Source organism: Varanus komodoensis, unplaced genomic scaffold (genome assembly GCF_004798865.1).
Source record: "Varanus komodoensis strain SLA01 unplaced genomic scaffold, ASM479886v1 scaffold5, whole genome shotgun sequence".
Taxonomy (NCBI): Eukaryota; Metazoa; Chordata; class Lepidosauria; order Squamata; family Varanidae; genus Varanus; species Varanus komodoensis.
The window spans coordinates 34,460,769-34,481,220 of record NW_025336087.1 but is presented as its reverse complement, the minus strand read 5'-3'; the positions used below and the strand labels follow the sequence as shown (position 1 = coordinate 34,481,220).

The following is a 20,452-nucleotide window of genomic DNA, read 5'->3' as shown; positions in this document are numbered from 1 at the left end:
TTTATGGTAATGAAAAAGAAAAGAAAACTTTGCCCAGTACAGTTTAATGGAATTCTCCACAGTCAGTCTTGCACGGTCTCATTTCATCCATGTTCATAACTGACAATAACAATTAAATCAGTGGAATATTTGACTGGAAATGTCAGTGGTTGGATTTTGTTAAATTATCATTTCTACACATTGGAAAATTGTGAACTGGTGAGGTTTAAAATTTTACCACTAGAAAATAAATCTGTCCAGCTTTTGCCACAAGCATATTTCTCATTATTTTATATTTCTGAATTATTCAATGTTTCAGTTCCATTTATCTAGGAAGTGATGTTAGTTTGCAGGTTAACCCCACTTAACTGTTGGTATATTTTAAGTCCCCTTTGCTCATGAACACAAGCAGCATGTATCTAGGCACACACAGTGTACTTGTGCGTATACATATACACATGCAGTATAATTCCTGGTAGGCTTCATAGTTTTTGGCATATTAGGTGCACCTCAACAAGCATTATAAATCTGATTATAATGTTCCACACTTGATTTTACAGAAAGGATTTTTTACAACAAAATGACCCAAAACCTAATTTGATAGATATATTTCTAGTAAAAGTCACTGAGTCAATACATTTGTGAGTTACCCCTGATGTAGTGATTGTGTGTGTGTGTGTTTTAGCCATTAAAACCACAGTGAACATTTTTGAGTTAATTACAGTCTTTCTGTAGGCTAATTTGCCACATTGGTTCTGACTAAAGCATGGAAAGCCCCAGCCCTGCTGACAGAATACGCATTTTCCAGGATATTTCCAGACATGCCTCTTTTCAAGCGATCTTCCTGCATCCAGAACAGGATGGGGGATGCAAGAGCAAACAGCATTATCCTCCATTTCTCTGTTTTCTCACTGATCCCCCCTTTTGTCTTCTTTCCCCAAATTATCTGTTAAGGAAAAAAAGACAAAATAGTCAAGCAATGTAGTCTGATTGTTGGCATTGGCAGCAGGAGTCTTGAAATACCTCCGGTGACAACTCACATTTAGATCATCAGGCACAGATCATGTACTTAGATACTCTGAGCAGAAACTCTGTTCTCCCAGGTATGGGCTCCTGGGGCGCCTTCTGGATGGAATGGTTAGAGCCAGAAGCTGAAATGACAAAATTATCTCATGGTGACTTCACCACAAAACAACGTGGTGTGAAGTTTAAGGGAACACACGGCCACACTGAGGCTGCAGAACTGTGCACAGTTACCTGCCAGTAAATCCTGCTGAGTAGGCATTACTGCAGGGGGAATGGAACTCTTTCAGCCAAAGGAGCAAATTCAATTCAAGAGAAGCTCTTAGGGTGCATTCCAGTGATGGGAGGAACCTAAAACAAAAAGGGTGGGACCAAAATACCAAAAATGCAAGCATATTTTGGTTTAAGACTCTTGCTTTTGGTAACTAAACCTTTAGGAAATGCATTTTTGGGGGAAATGACACAAAAACCAATGGATTGGCGGCTGGAAGAAAGGGCGTGGGACCAAGGAGCCATCCAGAGAATCCCAGATGACTGGATTGGGACTTCAGGTGGACCAAATCTGGCCTGTAGACCTGAGGTTCGGCACCCTTGCATTACAGGATTGTGTTGCCAACGTCTCTAGCATGAGGGTTTGCATGTGTGAAACAGATAACACTGGTTACCATAAACAATATCTTTTTGGGGAACAGTTCTCATTATTTGGCTGAGAGGAAGCTAGTCTACACTTTATGGGCAGGTTTGCACAACACAAGAAACCATGGTGAAATCCTATCATTGCGGGTCTGTTGTGCTACCCAGACCCATTTCTGGAGTTGCTGCATAGTAGGATTCATTTTATGAAATGATAGAGCAAATCAGTGTTCTGTCCTAAGGTTTTATGGTTCACAGCGGTTGCTCTGCTCATCTGGACTGGGGATCACCATTTTACCATTTGATAGTGTCAACCATAGCTTCTTTCTGGGATGACTGGGATGAGTCCTGAGTTAGGAGTTGGCGGTACTGCTTTGCCCTGGTTCTGCTCCTACTTGGAAGAGTGTTTCCAGAAGGTGGTGCTTGGGGGATACTGTTCAGCCTCATGGACTCTTCCGCATGGAGCTCCTCAGGAGCCTGTTCTGTCCCCCCATTTGCTTGACATCTACATGAAACCATTGAGTGAAGTCGTACAGAGCCTTAGAGTATGCTGCTGACATGCAGCTCTATTTCGCCTTTTCCTCATCAGCAGGTGAGGCTGTGGCTATGCTAAACGGGTGTCTGGCTGTGACAACTGACTGCATGAGGGCTAACAAACTGAAACACAATCTAGGCAAGACTGAGACGCTGTACGTGGGTGGTTCCTTTGACTGGATCGGAGGTGTTCAACCTGTTCTAGATGGGTTCCACTCCTCCTAAAGAAGCAGATTGGGAATGTCCTTGATCCATCTTTGTAACTTGAGCCTCAGGGGCTCAGAGTGCCTTCTATCAGCTTTGGGTAGTGGCCCAGCTACACACTTATCTGGACAGGGATAGCCTGGCTTCAGTAATCTACACTCTGGTAAATTCTAAATTAGTTTACTGCAATGCACTCTGCATGGAGAAGCTCTTCAAAAGCTGCACATCTGCAGAATGCAACAGGCAGATTAATAACTGGGACACAGAGGTTTGAACATATACCAGTCCACTTGCATTAGCTGCCTGTGTGCCTTAGGAACCATTCAAGGTACTGTTTTGAACATACAAAGCCTTATGTGGCTTAGGACTGCAATACCTGTCAGAGCACCTCTTCCAACTGAGATCCTCAGACATTACACTCAATCTCTGGGGCCTTCTTCAATGTGCCAACTCCAAGGGAAGTGTGGAGGATGGCCCTTGCCTATGGAAAAACTGTGTCTTGGCTGGCACCAAATTTGTCCTCTCTGTAGTGCCAGGTTAAGGCAGCCCTCTTCTCTGAGGCTCTTAAAGCCTTGCTTGGCCACCCAGGGCTTGAGCAGGTTTACATCCCAGCTGCATAGTAGGATGGGTTCCTCTACATTTAGTACAATTTCCTAACATCTTACTAGCTCTGTTCTAGCCTACCGATCAAGTTACTTAATCAATGAGGTGAAATAGGCATGACCATGCCCTCACCATCTTTCTGAGAAGGCTAAGGTGTGCAGATGGAAGAGAAAATGTGCAACAGGGCACTTCTGGTGCTCATGGAAGCTCCTGCTTGCTCAGATAGTTTAGACTGCTGTGCTGGGATGGGCTCTGCTAACCTCACTTTTCAACAAGCTAGCACTGGCATGGTACAGGAGTAAGGAGTAGCACTTAATCTGATGCTACAGCTGCGGAGGTGAGAGTTGCTGGCCCACCCCTTAAAATGAAGTGTAAAGGAAACATGGCAGCTATGCTTTCTTCAACCTTTGAGCCTTCTGTGCCACTGCTTTAGTGCAGGAGAGAAGCCTTGAATTGCAGCATTGGAAGCTTCCCTCCTGAGCCAATGTACCATTTACTATACCCCTTTGTAATCCTGCACAAGAAATTTTAATGGGTTGTAATATCATATCACTTTATGCAGGAGACCGCATTGTTTTGACATTTGAAACCTTTTGCACACTATGGTTAATATTTAACAAGCTTTTTCTACAAGACCAACTAGCACTGTTGCTCCAGTGAAGGAGGGAAAAAAATAGAAACTGACTTCCTCAGTAACTGTACTATGTACTGTCAAGTACTGTGATAAGATATGAAAGGCACATGGCTGTAAGTGACTAGCAGTCTCTTTTAATGCATTTGTAAAATAATACAAAAGAAACCAGACAGGGTTGTTATCAAACTGGAGATACTGTCATTCTCTCCTTCCCATGAAAATAAATATAATTTTAAAAGTGTTTTGAAAAAGCTTCACTGTATATCATCCAAGTGATTTCTTCATTTATTAGGACAATTTCTGTTGGATTTCACATCCAAGTAGGCCAGTGAGAAAAAGGTGGTTCTAGATTTTGAGTATCACATATATAGTACTTTAAAGAAGCCACTGTTGTTGGGAAAGGGTTTGCTTAATGCTGCTCCAGAATGACAATGAGTCCGTTTTGTAAAGGGATCAGAAGTACATCCAGTTCATTTCCAGTTCGTGAACAAGAGATGCAGGGCAGGGGGAATGTGTTCCAGAATTTGTCCTCTAATTTCCTGAATATCCCCCTTTCCTGTGAAAGAGGCTTTGATTTTTCTTCCTCATCCTCAGGTTGTTTTAGAATTTTAGTTCTTTGGAGATTTCAAGGTGGTTGAGTGTGCCCTGAATTTTTGCCTTTATTATACATCTCTCCATCATGGTGCAGCCTGCCTGGTTGCTCAGGCTTCTGGATATTAAAAGGCCTATGTGGAAGGAGCTATTTCACAATGTCTTCTCCTGGACATGAAAGGGACTGTGGGAAGCCAGGGAGGCTGCCAGGTGCCAGAGATATGATTGAAAGATGGGGCACACTCCCTCCGACATCTCACAAAGAAGATAAGCAAAACAACCACAAATCCCAACCATGAGAATTCTCAAAAAATTCTTTGAACACTTTGCAAAAGCAATTTGTTTTCAATTAAAATAAACAAGAACGGTTCAGAAAAACAAAATAAAAATTTAGCACAGCATTCTTGTTGTAATACTATGCTCACCTTTGCATCAATGCTATCAAAATGGCAGGGTGAGGGTCAAAGGGCTTTTCTATACATGCTACCTGTACTTATGGTTTACTTACAGAAATCATGCAAGTAGCTTCTCATCTGCCTATGCTGTTTAAGTATAATAGGAAGCAAGAAAAAATACAGCTTAGTTCTGTATTTGGTTTACTTAGGCCTGCCAGTAAAGTAGAACCACTTGCATTTAAGCTGAAGTTAATGGGATCAAATGTCTTAAATACCAAATATTTTGGATTCTTTGTCATGTCTTAACCACTGCAACATTCCTTTTGTTTTTAAAAGAAAGACCCCTGAAAATACATGGGAGAGGCCTGGCTTATCTTAGATAAGATAAAATAATGCTAGCAGAAGTGTTAATAAGCAAGGCTGATTAAGTTTATGCTGCTATCACTCATACAGCAAGCAGCCTCTGTGAAGGGTGGGCAGGCTGGCTGGCTTCCTTCCTTCCAGTTTTATCTCATTGCTAAATGCCTGAAAAAACAGGTGTACTATATCAATAGGATTTGCATCCAAATAACTGTGTTTAGGAAGAAAGGCACCAAAAAGATACAACTTCAGTGTTAGTTTTTTCATACAATTAATGTGAATTACCTTGGCTTGGCTCCAAAGGCAATCTTCCAAGATGAAAGAGCTCTTTCCTGCAGGATAAAAATTACTACAAATCCAACCTCTTGCTTTTCTATTTGTGCAAGTCTTTATGCAAGCTCTCACTACCATTAATGGCCCACTTTGACTGGACACCTATAGTTTCCTGTGACTGAGCGCCATTTAACTCAAGGGGACTTACCATTGAGTAAATATATAGAATTGCTCAGTTGGAGTCTCACATAACCAGTGTCTTCATAATGAACTGAATCAAGATTTATTCATTCCCTTAGCAGGTCCATTGAAATCAAGATAGTCATTACTAATTTCCCATTGATTTTAATGGATCTACCCAAAGTGTCATTAAATACAAATCCAGCCTCTTGCCTGTTACACTGTAACACACACTCAGTCTATTGTGCTGCACTGTGAGACATCTTCTGCCAGGCTGCGCAACCGTTCAAGAAACAGCACAAATTCATGTTCCCCTAACAATTTTTTGGTACAACCATTGTGCAAAAGCCTTGGAAACACTCTCTCCCTTGATTTAAATATATTAGTTTCATGTGGAAACTTAAAAAATAACACATTTATTGTGATGTGATTATTAGGCAACCACTGCATCCCTCTGAGAAAGTAGATCCTCACCCACAGTATGGCCAAATAAATGTGCTACTTTGCAATATGCCAGAAGAATGTCTTTTTTTCCGCAGCAGAAAACACTGATATTTAACATTACAATAATGGGTATTAAGAAAATAGGGCATGAAAAAATAATTGCATTGAAAATGTGAAGTCCTGCATAGGCTTGCTACAGGATTGAAATGCAAGCCAGATTTAGTAAAATAGTTTAAAGACAATTTTATTAAGGGGAATTCAAATTCATTTCCTGTGCACAGAACTAAGCTAAACTCAAACTTTTTGCACTCATTTTCAGAAGAAGCAAGATGATGTAAAAATCTGTAGCTTGCTCTAAAATCCACCAAAACCAGTTTTTTACTTTAGTGGTATTATATATTCAAGAGCTGTACTTGCTTTTCGACACACACCAAGTTTGCAACTTTGGGACACATGTGAGCTAGTATTATTCATATAGGAGAGGTTGTCATGAGGGTTAGGATTTAGGGGTTAGGATTTTGTGGGGCACTAGATTGTGCCTAGGATGTTTTCTGGCAGCTGCAGTGAGGCTGAAATTCATAGGATCAAACATAGAGGCTGCAGTGAGAACATGACTGCATTGCCTCAGCTTGGGACAGTAGACAACGTTCCAGTCCCACTACCAGGACTGCCGAAATAGCCACTGCGTCTCTTGCACTGTCACTTCTAGCAAAAAAAAAAGGGGGGGGGGATAGGGAGGCAGTTCCACTCCTGTTCTAGATGTGCTGGTCTTTTGAACCCAGAGGGACAATGATCGCATTAGCACAGAAGGAAGTATCAGAACAGAGTTTGCAGACTCCATACTAGAAGAAATGCTGGACTATAGGACAGCTTTCATTGTTTTAACTGCCTTTAAGCTTTTGTTGTTATTGCCACGCCTTTTGTGGCTGGGTTTTATGTTTATTGTAATTTTAATTATACTTTGTACACTGCATTAAGTGTATACAAAGGAAAAATACAAATGACAGAAAGTAAGTAGAATTCAGCTGCTTCACCCCACACATTTAATGGATCATAAATACCTAATTACTTATGTAAGTGAAAAATACATCAGTTTCAATGGTGTTCATGAATTCTACAATCAGTTTCATTTCCAATAGTGAGGTGATGAGGTAGGTTTTACAAAGGCAAAAATGGCACATCCTGCTCAGCATACAAACTAGTTATGCCAGCTAAATAGGATTTAAATCTATATAGTCCCGGTGACCTTCCTTGTAACTTGCTAATACAAAATAGCCACTGGCAGACTATTAGAAAAAGGTATCAAGTTGCCTGATTCCCAAAGTGTAGGCCATACATCTAAAGTTTATGGGGTTCTGTTTAAGCACCAACATCCAAAGTGCAAGAAATTACAATCAGTTCAACCCCATGTGCTTCATTTCAATCTGATTTTACCTCAACAAGATTATCTCCACTTAAATTTTAGTACTGACTAGTGGGTGGATCATACAATCATAGAGCAGTAGGGTAAGAAAGTGCCAGAAGGATCAAATGGTGTCATTTTGTTACTGTTTTGTTTTCTTATTAAACTAGTCCAGAAAAAACATGGCCTTTATAAATCAACTTTTAAGATTTTTAGAAATTAACATTGCAGTTCAAAGCCTTAATATCATGTTGGTCCCACAAAACAAGAAGCCCACAGCAAAAGAGATCCCAGAATTTGCTGCTATAGAGGGAAGTGCTCTGTTTATGTCCAATCCTTTGCCCCATTTGGAGGATCCGCTGCAACATAGCTCACCCTATTCAACAGGGTCTACTGATCTTTTGTGTAGCGCTGGAGGGGCTGCTGTGTAGAGGACATGAAAATCTGCTTCAGTCAGCCTAAATTTAGATTCAACTCATTATCTTGAGCTAGGAAAAGCAGTAGTCACTCAAGCTTAAATGCCAATTCCTGTTGCCAGCCTTTGAACTCTGGTTAGTTTCTACAATAATCTAGTACTGTTGCACTACGTCTATACTTGAATATCAATTAAACACTGGCATATTTTAAAGCTTCAGTCCTAGGCACACTTAGGTCTAAGTCCCATGGAATATTACAGGATTGGGCTGCATATCACTGTTCCAACTCCTGTGCGGTGTTATGTACTCAGCACTACAGCAAACAGAGAAAGCATTTGAGAGCAATCTGCACAGATTAGATCAAATCAGCCAAATGATGAGACTCCTGGGCCCAGATTTGTGAGTCAGGAGATAATTAAGACAAAATCAAATAAAATGGGTCATTGTAACAAAATCAGAAATGAGCACAGATAAATATGCAATCAGTAACCATATCTAGATTGCCTGTTATTTACCAATGTTGCATATTATGAAATTGGAACAGATTTGCTCTTTCATGATCGCCATATTGTGTGAAGCTGTTTCTATGCTGTTTAGGTGCTGATGAAAATTTTAATGTTACTAGCAAAGTAAAACTGCTTTTTGCTGTACCATTTAACATTTATGTTTTCAAGCACGATATTTTTAGATAACAGTGTCACTGCTTCACTGAAACTATTATAAATCACCTATGAATAATATGTGTCATTCATTAAAGAGAATTGTATTTGAAAAATTTACATATTTCAAATGTTTCCCTTATTGGAATTTTACAGCATATATATCTACATATATACACACGCACGTGCACACACACACACACACACACACACACTATATATATATAGTGTATATATATAGTGTGTGTGTAGCACAAAGTTTATTTAACAAATCTGGGATCACCAGGCCAATTCACTGTTGGCTAATGGAAACTTTTATACAAAAAAGTGCACAAAATGTGAGTCCTGAAACCATGAAAAAGAAATGTTCTTCAGTCAGAGGAGGACAAAGATGGTCCTAGATCACCTTCTCTCTCTGGTCATTTAGAGAATTTTTTATTACAGCCAAGTCAAGACCAACACAACCCAACAGACCCCAATAAGGAAGGAGTGTACCCAGGTCCACTGAGTCATGCTGAAGGTGCAACAATAAACAAGTCCATGTGCATTTGTAGTCATAGTAATGGGCAGAAGAACCCTCAATCTTGGTTGCTTTGGTATTAAATAACAATTATAAAAACTTTTAGAAATAAAGCAATACATTGGGGTTGGGGGGCAGGTTAGAAATGCTAGCAGGTCCAGGTTTCTTCTCCATTGAAAACAGTCTCATTGCTAGTCATAAATAAATAATCTCTTTCCTGGTTTCACTTCCATGCCAGGATCAATATCTCTTAACATCTTACTTATTTTATTACTGCTCTTGGTTTTCTGGGACTGATTGAAAGTTGCTCAGAGGAAATCTTTGGTTTTGCTTAAGTGTCCGTGACATTTAATCATGACTTTCCTTGCAGTTTAATTCCAACCAGTCAATCAGTTAATCCACTTCAATTGATTCTGTGCTCTCTGTTATTGGCTTGCACTCATTGGGCATCCTCTGGTGTCGACTCAGCTGGGTGGCTTGTGTGAAGCTCCTCTCACACCTCTCGCACCTGGAGAAGGCAAGAGAGAAAATTGAGACCAGGAAACTGCTCCTGGGGGGCCAAGGGGCCTCGTCTTATCCTGCCTAATCAGAACAGACACTCAAAAGTGGCTTCAGATTTTACTGGCTCAAGAGGTTTAATTGGTGGCTACTACCAAGGCCTTGATGCCTATGATGGGACAAGGCCTGTCTGATTCAGAACAGAGGAATCTGTCAATAGACAGGGGGAAGGTGATTTCTCCAGAGAGGCCTGTCCTGCTGCAGCTCTGATCACTGTCAGTTCAAATAGATAAAGAACAAAAAGAGATTTTTAGGAGTGAGCCATCAAAGAAGCAGCTTGTCTGCAGTTTTCTGCTCTGTAATCCCTTGGAGAAATTGATGACAAATAGAATTTCACCTCCTGCTAATTTAAAATCAGGATGCCTACCTATTGGAACAATTGTGAAGCCATGAAGCAATAATCATGTTGTTCTGCAGCAACACAAAGCTCTTGCATCTGACTGTGCTTACCACAAAGCCAAGTTTATAAGAAGAAGGCTTTTAGCAGAACTGGTGAGTGGTTGAGCCAGTTGTTGTTTAATGCTATCCAGGATTGAATACAGTACTGAAATAGTTGATGGGAAAAACCAAATGCTAAACAGTGACTGTTCCACCGCCATTTTAAGCCTGTTTCTACTTCACCTTTTCTCCGTTGATTTAAATGACATGGCAAAATAAATAATGAATTAAGATGTAGGGTCTTCTGTGGGAAAGGACAATGGGGATGTTGTATAGTCCAGAAAGAGACATCTGTACCGATTCCATATGAGGTTATATTCCACCAATCCTGAGTGCTTCAATATGTGATATTTTTTATAATTATGTAAATACATGCCAGGACTGTTGAATGTCTCATGAGCATATAGGTAACAAAGAACAGAAAATATGCCAGGAAACAAATGACAGAAAATTTGCTCTAGATAAGACCTCCTGAAATGAATCCATTAATTACAACTGAGCTTACAAAGAAGATTCTTGAAGACAGTGCATCAATGTGTTAATGTAATATTAACAAAAATCACTTGGCTTTAACTAGTGCTGAATGTTGCCTATTATCCAAGAAAATCCCTTTGCAAAATGAAGAGATTCTGTCCCTCTGTATTTGTCTTTCTTCCATTGTAAACATTATACAGATGAAGAAATCATTCTTTACAAACATATCAAAGAGAGATTTATAAGTAGACATAGTTGCAGAATGTTATAAAGTATCAGTTAATTATATTTTTAGGGAAATTATGGTTTGAGGAACCTATGACCTGAATGTTACACAGCCATTCATCTAATCCGTAGTTCCAGCCTAGAATGTCAACATATTTAAGTTGTGCTTCTTTGATTGTCTCCCTTGGAATATTTTAGCAGCCTGCTCTACTGTTAAAAACTGCACTGTGATCTTGACAAATGTAAAATGTCAGCTCTAATGTATCAGACCTATCAGCTCAATGAAAATAACTCAGAAGTATTGATCACCTAATGATTTTTGGTGTATTCATTAACGTCTATGTGCAGATCTTCCTCTCTCCAGAGTTCCTGAAATGCTGATGACACATTAGTGTATTGCTGATTGTTTATTAGAAAACTGATTAGTTACTGGATTAGTGTGTCAAAATATACTACCTTTCATTGCTTGACAAACTTGCAAATTATGATTATTATTTTTTATCATGGCCTTGAAATCAATTCAGTTCTAGGATTAGCTTATGTAGTGTAAGACACTGAGCTCTACTTGGCCTTGAAATTATCTGGTATTCTACACTATGCATTCAAATACCATCTTGCCTTCTTATTTTAAAACCAAGAAGCACCAACTCATCACACTCAGCAGGACAGCACTATGACTTTATTTACATCATAGTTACACTTGGGTCCTATAAAATGGCTAACAATTTCCTCAAGATGGAGGAGTTAAAGCTTGTTTACAAGTCATGGCTACTGCATGATGACTGCAGCATGAAGTGACTACCATACCAACAGTATTTTGAAGAGTTTCTATGGAGCACTTAGTTTATGCAGTGGTAACTTTCATGTGGATTACTCTACATCGTACTGCAGGGCAACATGGAAGCTGCAGCTAGTGCAGAATGTGGCAGCCAGACTGCTGTGGGTAACAGGTTATAGAAATGATATAATTCGATGTTTCAAAGGGACTTCAACTGACTGCCAATACACTTCCAGTCTGATTTCAGTCTGTCAGTGATACCTTAAAATCCATAAATGGCTCCAGACCTTGATATATAATGCCAGTCACTGTAAAATACTTGCTTAGGTAGTGAGATCTGCTGAATGCACTTTCCTCTGCATCCCACAGTTGAAAGCTGCACATTACATGGAAACATGAGAGAAGGGCTTCTTTGCTGTGGTGCACCAGTTACAGAATGTCCACCCTTTAGAGGCCTGGCTGGCACAGACACTAGTTTCATTTCAGAACCAAATTAAAATCCAGTAACTTACCCAAGCTTTTGATTTTTATGGACAGTAGCTTTTACATTTGTTTGCTTAGATCACAGATGATTATAATAGACTGGCTTTGTCATTTTTTTATTTGTCCCCACTTTGAGATAAATTGATGTAGGGCAGGTTAGAAATACTTCAATAGTAAGCACCAAATAGTTCAGACTTAAATGCTTCCCTCATTGCTAAATTGACTTCACAGCTAAGTGAAGAACTGATATCTATTCAAATATGTTACAATGATGCATGGAAGTTTGTAGAACAGATACATTCAATTTTGCTTTAAAATTTAAGAAAATAAAAATGCTAATATACCTGTGCTATTTCTGGGGAAGCTGTCACTTTTGGGAAGGCCCTCATAGGATATTGTAACCAGAATACTTGATGTATGATTATGTGCATGATGTGTTGCTGTAGGTATGTATTATTCACATCTACTTTTAGTAAAACAATTCTCTAAGCTGGCATAGAAGAGTGTTCACTTGTCCAATAAAGAACTTGGTGTCATACAAAGCACTACCTGTATTTTGTATTATAAAAGTAATTCATATCAAAATCCTTCAGAGCTAGTTTTTCATTGCATGAATGCCCTTACAGTAAACTACAGTATAAATATCAGGTATTGGTGAATTCTATAGGTAACAATCCTGCATTCATTTTACATGCACAGTCCACACCAAAATCAATGTGATTCACATGCATGTAATGATATAGGCTGGCTGCAGTTCTTTTTAGGAAAACAGTTTATTTTATTAATGTAACTGCACTGTAGATATTTCAGAAGAATAAATGAAAATGAACCAAAGTAAAAGGGCAAACATGTAGTAATGGGGCAAATTGCAACTTTATTGGATACATGACAAAAGCAGGATGTTAAGGGGGGAAAGTAAGTGGAGTCAACAAGGTTACACGTAAGTAACACCTTAACATTAAAAGAAATCTATTTTCCATTTTGACCTGGAAGCCTCTACAATTAATTACTAAAATCTATTTACACAGCAACTAGATAAAATCAATCTGATTCCTGGCACTGGTTTTGGCTTTGCTTTCCATTGGCTCTATTAATCCAACATAATGGCTCAGTGGGCACCATCTGTTGACAGGGCAAGATTGTATCATTCTAAGTAGTCCTTATTTGAATTGAATTCTGACTGTGCAGGATTTTGAAAAATTTGGACTTCACCCCCATTTCCCTTATGCTTAGATGCAAGATATCAAAGAGCACAATATATGGAAGTTAAGGAACCTTGGCAGCTATTACTTCTATAAGCCATCTTGTTCATAAAGATCTCTGATACATCTCAGTAGCAGATATCCTGTTAAATTATCTAGGTACAAGCTGCTTAACAAATAACATCAAAACATGGAGGCTCATTATGGGACCCATAATGGCCCCTTTCTGCGTCTCCAGCTCTGTCACAGCAGAGGAACAAGTAATTTTATGTAAAACATTGCTTCCTTATTTGGAAGTTATTTTTGGTAGATTCTTAAACTTAGGCAATAAAATTCACAACAGCGGCTAATTTACACATGCATATAGATTAACAGGTCAGGCTATGCACATCAAACTAAATCCTGTTTGTTTAACACATTCTTCTATCTAGTAAGTCTATGCTGGATTGCAGCTTCAAGTTGCAATATTACAGAAACAAACTTGGAAGCAAGTCTCTTTGAAATCAATGAGGCTTACTGCACAGAAAATGTTTAAAGGATTGGACTGTGTATGTGACATTTTACTAGATTTTCCACACATAAAAAGTGCCTTTCAGCTATTAAGAACTGAATGCATTTATGCTCTGTAAAATTGATTACAGTGTCTAAAATGTTTATTTTCCTATGGTTCCATGCTGGGGATGGCACGGACATCACTGATATTTTACAGCCTAGAATATGATAGCATCTTTCCTGAATCCATAGGGCAAACCCATTCTATACATAGTATTTGTAGCTAGACCCCCAACTGGGCTCTAATACAAAAACAGATTCTCAAGCAATTACTTACTGTTGTCTCTAATGTAACTCCATTTTAGCAGATTCTTAGTGCCCAACACACTCTCATGACATCAGGAGCAGAATTAGACATGAACTTATATGATGATCTGGGTATAGTAAACTAATCATCTTTAAATGTTACCTGATTTACCTAAACTAGTTCAAAGATACACATAATCACACTTTGCTTACAAATTAGCCTGAAGAGTGCACTAAAGAATTCTCCATCAACCAAAATCTTGCAAAGTAGCTAAAATCCAGACCATATATTTTAGTTTAGATTCCACATCACCAACTATGGCTATGTAGTAGAAGATAGTGATGGGATTATGCATCAGTAAACAACATGGAACAAGGATCTGCCTACCACAAGAGGAAGAGCCCTGGTCATAAAAGGTCCTGTCATCCAATTTTTGGACATACCCCATTCCCTCTCCATATCATAACTTACTACATTCAGCAGTGTCTCCTGAGTCTATGCTGCATTTCCAGTAGGAGCTTACATGGGAAGGGTCTTACATGGGAAAAAAAATTGTGTAAGGCCACTTCCACCAACACAGCTGATTGAACTTATAGCTGGACACCTAGAATTTGAGCATGGGAGCTCTCTGGAATTTACCTGATGGTCCTAACTACTCTGCAGAGATGTGGTGTCACCTGTCTCCTCTTTGCTGGATCCTGGGTTAGGGCTTACTAAAAGCCATCAAAGGAGAAAATCGCACCAGTGGACTTTTGACTAATTGCACTAAGATATTGCATGCACTTAGTAGTCTACTTATGATTTTTTAAATGTTGCTTGCAATCAATGCAATCTGGCACAAATGCCACTGAAATGTAAAAGTTCTTGCACAGAAGCAATGCCTGACAGATTGTGGGGTCAGTCTGGTATTCATAAATTGAATCCCAAGAGGACCAATGCCAAGGGCTGGTACCATTACTGACTTAGCATGGGTGGTCTGATCCCTTTCCTCCTCATCTGATCCCTTTGATTACTTACTTAAAGGGCTTCTCCCCTGTATGTGTCCGGATATGATTGTTGAGTGTAGTAGCACCAGCAAAGGCACGACCGCAATAGCCACACTTGAAAGGTCTGTCACTGGAATGAGTGACTACGTGGTTCCGTAGCTCTGAAGGTTGGGAGAAGGATTGGGAGCAGTGTCCACACTGATAGGGCCTGCAGAAAATAGAAACACCCAATGTGATCACTACTTTTTTTTTAACTGAAGCATATAAAAAATAATTTGGGTGGTGCAGCCAAGTTTTGAATGCTAATTTCCAAAAAGGGGATATAATAGTGGGATTTCTGAAGTAGTTAACATTACTCTATCTCATCTTTTTTTTAAAAAAAATAGTGAAAAGGAATAAAAATATTGCTATGTACTGTAAAAATCCTCAACTTCATAAAGGGCCCTTGTGAAAAACTGACACACCCTCCATCACATATTGTGATAGAGTTAAAAAGAGAAGAAGAAGTCCACATCCAAACCATAAATCCTGTTTTACTGCTTCTATGTCTATGGGAGTGCATGAAGCCTTCACAAAACCATGCTACATGAGCATTACTGTCTTTCATTCTTCTCAGGATGTGGAATATGTTTTCTGCATATACTCAAAGGAATTCAAGATGGTAGAACCATAGTATCTTTTATTCTTAAAAAACAGGAATGGGGGATGGTTTCAGTAGGAGTGCAAACTTAGTGTCATCTTTTCCAACAGGTTTTAGAGTATATCTAAATAAAACATCTCGTATAACATGAAAATGTTTATTTCTTTTGGCATTCAGGCTTAGATTAAATAAAAAACCCACAAAGTACACTTGGAGTATATACTTGTTAGAAGCTGGGGTAGGTTTTGTCTTGTTGTCTTTTGATATCCATGATGCTCTTCTTTCAGTAATGTCTTCAGCATCACTGTTGTGATCACATTCCATGTCTCATACACACATTTTGGATGTGCTGTTGTATGAATGGTAAGAAACAGCATGCATACAAACAAGCATCACAGCCTTGCACATAGTACATGTACAAAGTTGCCATTATGTCAAATAAAAATATGCAACAGAATGAGGCTGCTATTCCATCCCCTTAAATGTAAATGTGTATTGAAAATTATCTGCAAAGAAAGATCTCAGCAATATTGAAGACTAAGTTTAGCAAGGTGTGTGAATGTTTTGCCTTCATGTGACTATTTGACAATCTCAAGCAGCTAAGTTGTGTCAAGCAACTGAGCAAGCCAGGATATGAAATGCGTCTGTTAGTGCTGCAATCTCCCCTAATAGCATTCCTATGCTGGGAGAAAAACAAGAACATGCCTCTTGTCTGCTAACCTGGTACCTATGTGAGATTGCAATGTTTAAAGAGAAAATTCACATGTAAAATAAAATCTGTATGTCCAGGAGATATTCCAGGTGGGATCTGGCAATTAACCACATAATCTCGGTTTATATGCTATATAGCATTCAAATGTTATGCCTGTGCATATATACTCTGTGTCTTGAGACCTGGAATGCAGGGTGGTCAAGGAAGGTTCCTCAGTCACATGTAACAGTACAGAAAATAATTCAAGCAAAGTAACTCACTCTTAATGTTTAAGTATTACAGGTTGGATAAAAGAAAGTTAACAAAGTCACACAGGAGACTAAACCAGGTATGCTACAATATACCTGTTTCCAAAACATGACATAATGCTATATTTATCCTCTCAGTTCTCATGGAGCTGTAATCTCTGAATTTGAATGGAACTAAACTTTAGCCAAAATGTAACCAAATTGTACTTCCCCAAGTATTTCCAGTTAGTTTGAGTAAAATGATTTGCTTGACACAGCAAAGCCAGAACAAGGGTTTTTCTTAATTTTTTTGCAAGGAAGTCAGTATTACATTCTTCCTCCTCTGGGAGCTTGAGGACAGGGACACCTAAATTTTCTCTCTAGTGGGAGGAGCTGTTGTACTTCCCAGAGTGAGCTTGCCTAGTGAGCAGAGTGATTGAGTCTGGTTCTGTCAGTCTCTATCTTGGTTTGACATTTGTTATCCATCTAGGAAAATTCTTTTGTCTCCCTCTCTCTTCCCTGTTCCACTGAAGAGATTTGTTGGGCTGCCACCTAGAATTCCATATATACCTTTGTAAAACAGCATAAAGTCACTAGGAACAATTTTCTGGCAGCAGTGTTTGGGAAGTATGTGCTCCAGAAGGTCATAGCAGAGCATGTCATGCTTGGAAGCTCAGGCATGGAAAATGCCCTCACTGTGACTCAGGGAAAAGAGGAAAATCTTTCAGTGAATTTCAGTTTTCTGAGTCCCATAGAGAGCATTCAGTCTGTCTCTATCTCTGCTAGGAATATAGGAAACAAAATGTGATCAGTAAAAAGTGAAAATTTAAGTTGATGGTAGTCTAGAGGCTTCTTCCATTACTGTATACAGTATATGGGATGGTAGTCAGCTTTTGAAAGTTTTGCTTAACTTCTACTTATTACAGTTACTTTGGGTATGCGTTATAGTCTGAAATATGTCACTTGCATAGTTTTTTTCTGCTACTCAAGAGACACTTTTGCTAATGAATTTTGTTTTTTCCAGTCTGATCTGAGATACAAGCCAGTGCCCCTCCTTGAAGAGAGGATGTTTAGATGGGACACTTGCTGGCAAGCTCCAGGAGGTGGTGTCATCCCAAGCTGGAGAGACTTAGAAAATTAAAATTCACTATAAGAATTTCCTCTCTTCTTTCCCATAGCTACATTCTCACAATTTGAATACATATTTCCCTGGCTTTCTCATATGGTTTTATTCTAAAATGCTAGTTTTTCTTTTTCAAATGACATTACAGTTTACTGTAATCAGAGTTCATAATGATGCAAGCTAGGAAATCAAAGATGTGCGAAACAAAATGGAGGTTTCTGGATTCATATGGGGTGTTCTGCTCTGATGTGTGAACTGGTTTTCATTCCCTTAAGGTGCAGACATACACATACTTGCCAGCATAGGCATGGGAAATATGTGGCCTTCCAAATTTCATTATATTGAAGCTTCCATAATTCTTTCCTATTGGCTTTTCTTGCTAGGGTAGATGCAAATTGTACTCCAGCATATGTAAAGTCACCCTAGAATTGTGATGCATGCCTGAACACATGCATTTCATGTAACAGAAATGCATACATTCTTCTCCTTCCTTTCTTCTGCTGTCATATATTAGATTCAAAGCCTCTGAAGACAGAGACTTGTCCTTTTGTGTTCTGTAAATTACCACACACATTGGCAGTGCTATATAAATAATAAACAATCATGTGTGCTCAGCTCCTGTACTCTGTTAATCCCGCTCAGTCTCAAAGCCATGGAAGAACATGGGCTCAAATAAATGCAAATTCAATAAAGCATATAGAATATACACAGAGTAAAGTATTAGTTCTAGAAAATATAAAGTTCTGATGCATTTTGGACCTTTAAGGGAATATGATATACCAAATCAAGCAACATAAAAAAGTACTGAGAAAGGAAATTATAATACTCTTCAAATACTGAAAAGCTGTCAAACAGGACAATGAATTGTTCTCTACTATTTCCAGAGAAAAGGGCTGGATTTAATGGGTTTAAGTTACAGGAGGGTAGAGTTCAGTTGCATCTTATGAAAAACATTTGATGGTAAATTCAGTTCAATAAGAAAACCACTTATGAGTGAGAGGGATGACTTTCCCTCACTAAAGGTATTGAATCAAAGGCTGGCCAGCTATCTTTTGAGAATGCTCCAGCAGATTATGCATGGAGAAAGGAGTTGGAAGGTCCCCTCTTAATTCTAAGGTTCTATGAACTATGTATTACTCTCCTAAACTCAAAATGTCTATTCTGGCTGAATTCCATTTTCTTTATGGCTGCAGCCCAAATAAGGCTGTGTATCCCAACTGCTTTACTAACTGTTCGTCTCCAGCAATAATCAAACTTATATGCAGGGTTGAAATGTAGTATATATCTTCAATGGATAAATACCTCATTTCTCCAGTGGAAACATCATCACCATTGGTTAAATAGTCTCAAGTTTTTCAGCATTTTTACCCACCTGACCATTTCTAATATAGTGAGATGCATTTTTAGTTTCTATCAATGTCTTTAGAAAATTAAGAATGTATCTTTAGGCATATTAATGATTTTAGTATTGAGGAACAGCTCAAGGCACATTTCTTTTAATGTCTTTGAGCCAATGGACAATCCAATCTTAATTGCTCTCTCTTTCCTTAACAAATGTATATCTCTGAATAGCTAGAAACCAAACCTAAAGGGAAGAAGACAATGGTGACCAAGCATGTAGAGCAATTCAATTAAGTGTAAAATAAAGTATATTCCCTCATTTGTCAACTGAACTGCTTAATTGTGACTACTTGCATCACTGATCACCAATACTATTATTTTACAGTGCTCCAGAGCACTGATCATAGAATTTTGTCGCTTGATTAATGGCCCAACATTGGTCAATAGTTCAATACTATATTATTTTAATTACTTACATTGTAATATCTTTGATGAGTGTTACCTAACAAGTTTTTAAAGAAAAAGTTCTAAAGCTGATAGATGTCAGTTCATCTGAGGCCTTCAGCTCCAAGTATTAGGTATGGATCCTGACCTTTCCTAGTAAGCCTTAAAAAAACAAAAAACAAAAAAACCTACCATTGTCTGAATGTAAATGGAGACAATTTTCTCCAAAGGATTATGGTGACCAAGATAAGTATTTAAAGCATTATGCTTCCTCTTTTTCAGGCTTGTGTTCCCTGGCCATTTGATATATATAGTAAGGGAAAAGCAGGATTTCCTTTACTTTATTAAGGAATAAAGAGCTCAGCCATTAAGAGCTTCCAGACAGGTCCTGCTGGTAATTACTAGTACTAGTAATTCCTGCACATATATGAGAGGGTCGGTGTGCTTCCAGAAGATTCTAACCCTAACTCATAGTACTACTAATGAGAAAGTATCATGCCACCATTCTGGCTTTTCTTTAACACATTTTCAGTGGTGAGATATGAGATGGAAGAACTGATGGGAAAGCATGGAATGGTTCTGAGTTCAAGATGGCAGTATTTGGACCTGCTGTAAATTTCTGTGAATGAAACAGGACAGTCATGCAATAAAAATGTCAGAAGTATCCCTGAAATCAGAGCCTTTAGTGAAGTTGTCTCAAAAAGTTAAAAAGATTTACTAGAGGAAATTCAGCAGCGTCCTCTTCTCTTGGCCTTCAGGAAAAAATGCAATTGTTCAGGCTAATAAGCTTAAGCAGAAAGCCAGATAGACTTAACAAATGTAGGCTTCCCCATCGTGTCTTCCGAACATGTTAACAATGTGCAGTGCCTCTCCCATGCATTTGTGTTCTGTAAATATTTACACTGGTGCAGGATTGACAAGATATTGGATCTGTATGGGTCATCATAGGATAACTATATAGATCTGGGAATTTTGTTGGAACAGAGCCTCTGTGCATGTTTGTGTGACCTATGCAAAAATATGCAATAGCATCCAGTGTTCTTCTGTAGCTTTTTTGAAAAGAGAGAGAGAGAGAGAGAGAGAGAGAGAGAGAGAGAGACTCTGGATGGTTTGCTCAATGAAGCACTATTCTCCATTGCACCAAAATCAGTTCCAGTGTACACTTGAAAGAA

At 38.7% G+C, this 20,452-nt stretch overlaps 1 protein-coding gene across 1 annotated transcript in view; it reads right to left on the bottom strand.

Moving 5' to 3' along the window:
- Positions 1-8,632: 8,632 nt before the first annotated feature.
- PRDM6 (PR/SET domain 6) overlaps positions 8,633-20,452 on the bottom strand; it is a 105,853-nt gene continuing 94,033 nt past the window's right edge. The window contains exons 6-7 of the mRNA XM_044446493.1: positions 14,825-15,001; positions 8,633-9,358 (exon numbers count right to left, since the gene is read on the bottom strand). Of these exons, the coding sequence (XP_044302428.1) occupies positions 9,244-9,358; positions 14,825-15,001 (292 nt within the window). The 3' untranslated portion in view covers positions 8,633-9,243. The remainder of the gene's footprint in view (positions 9,359-14,824; positions 15,002-20,452) is intronic.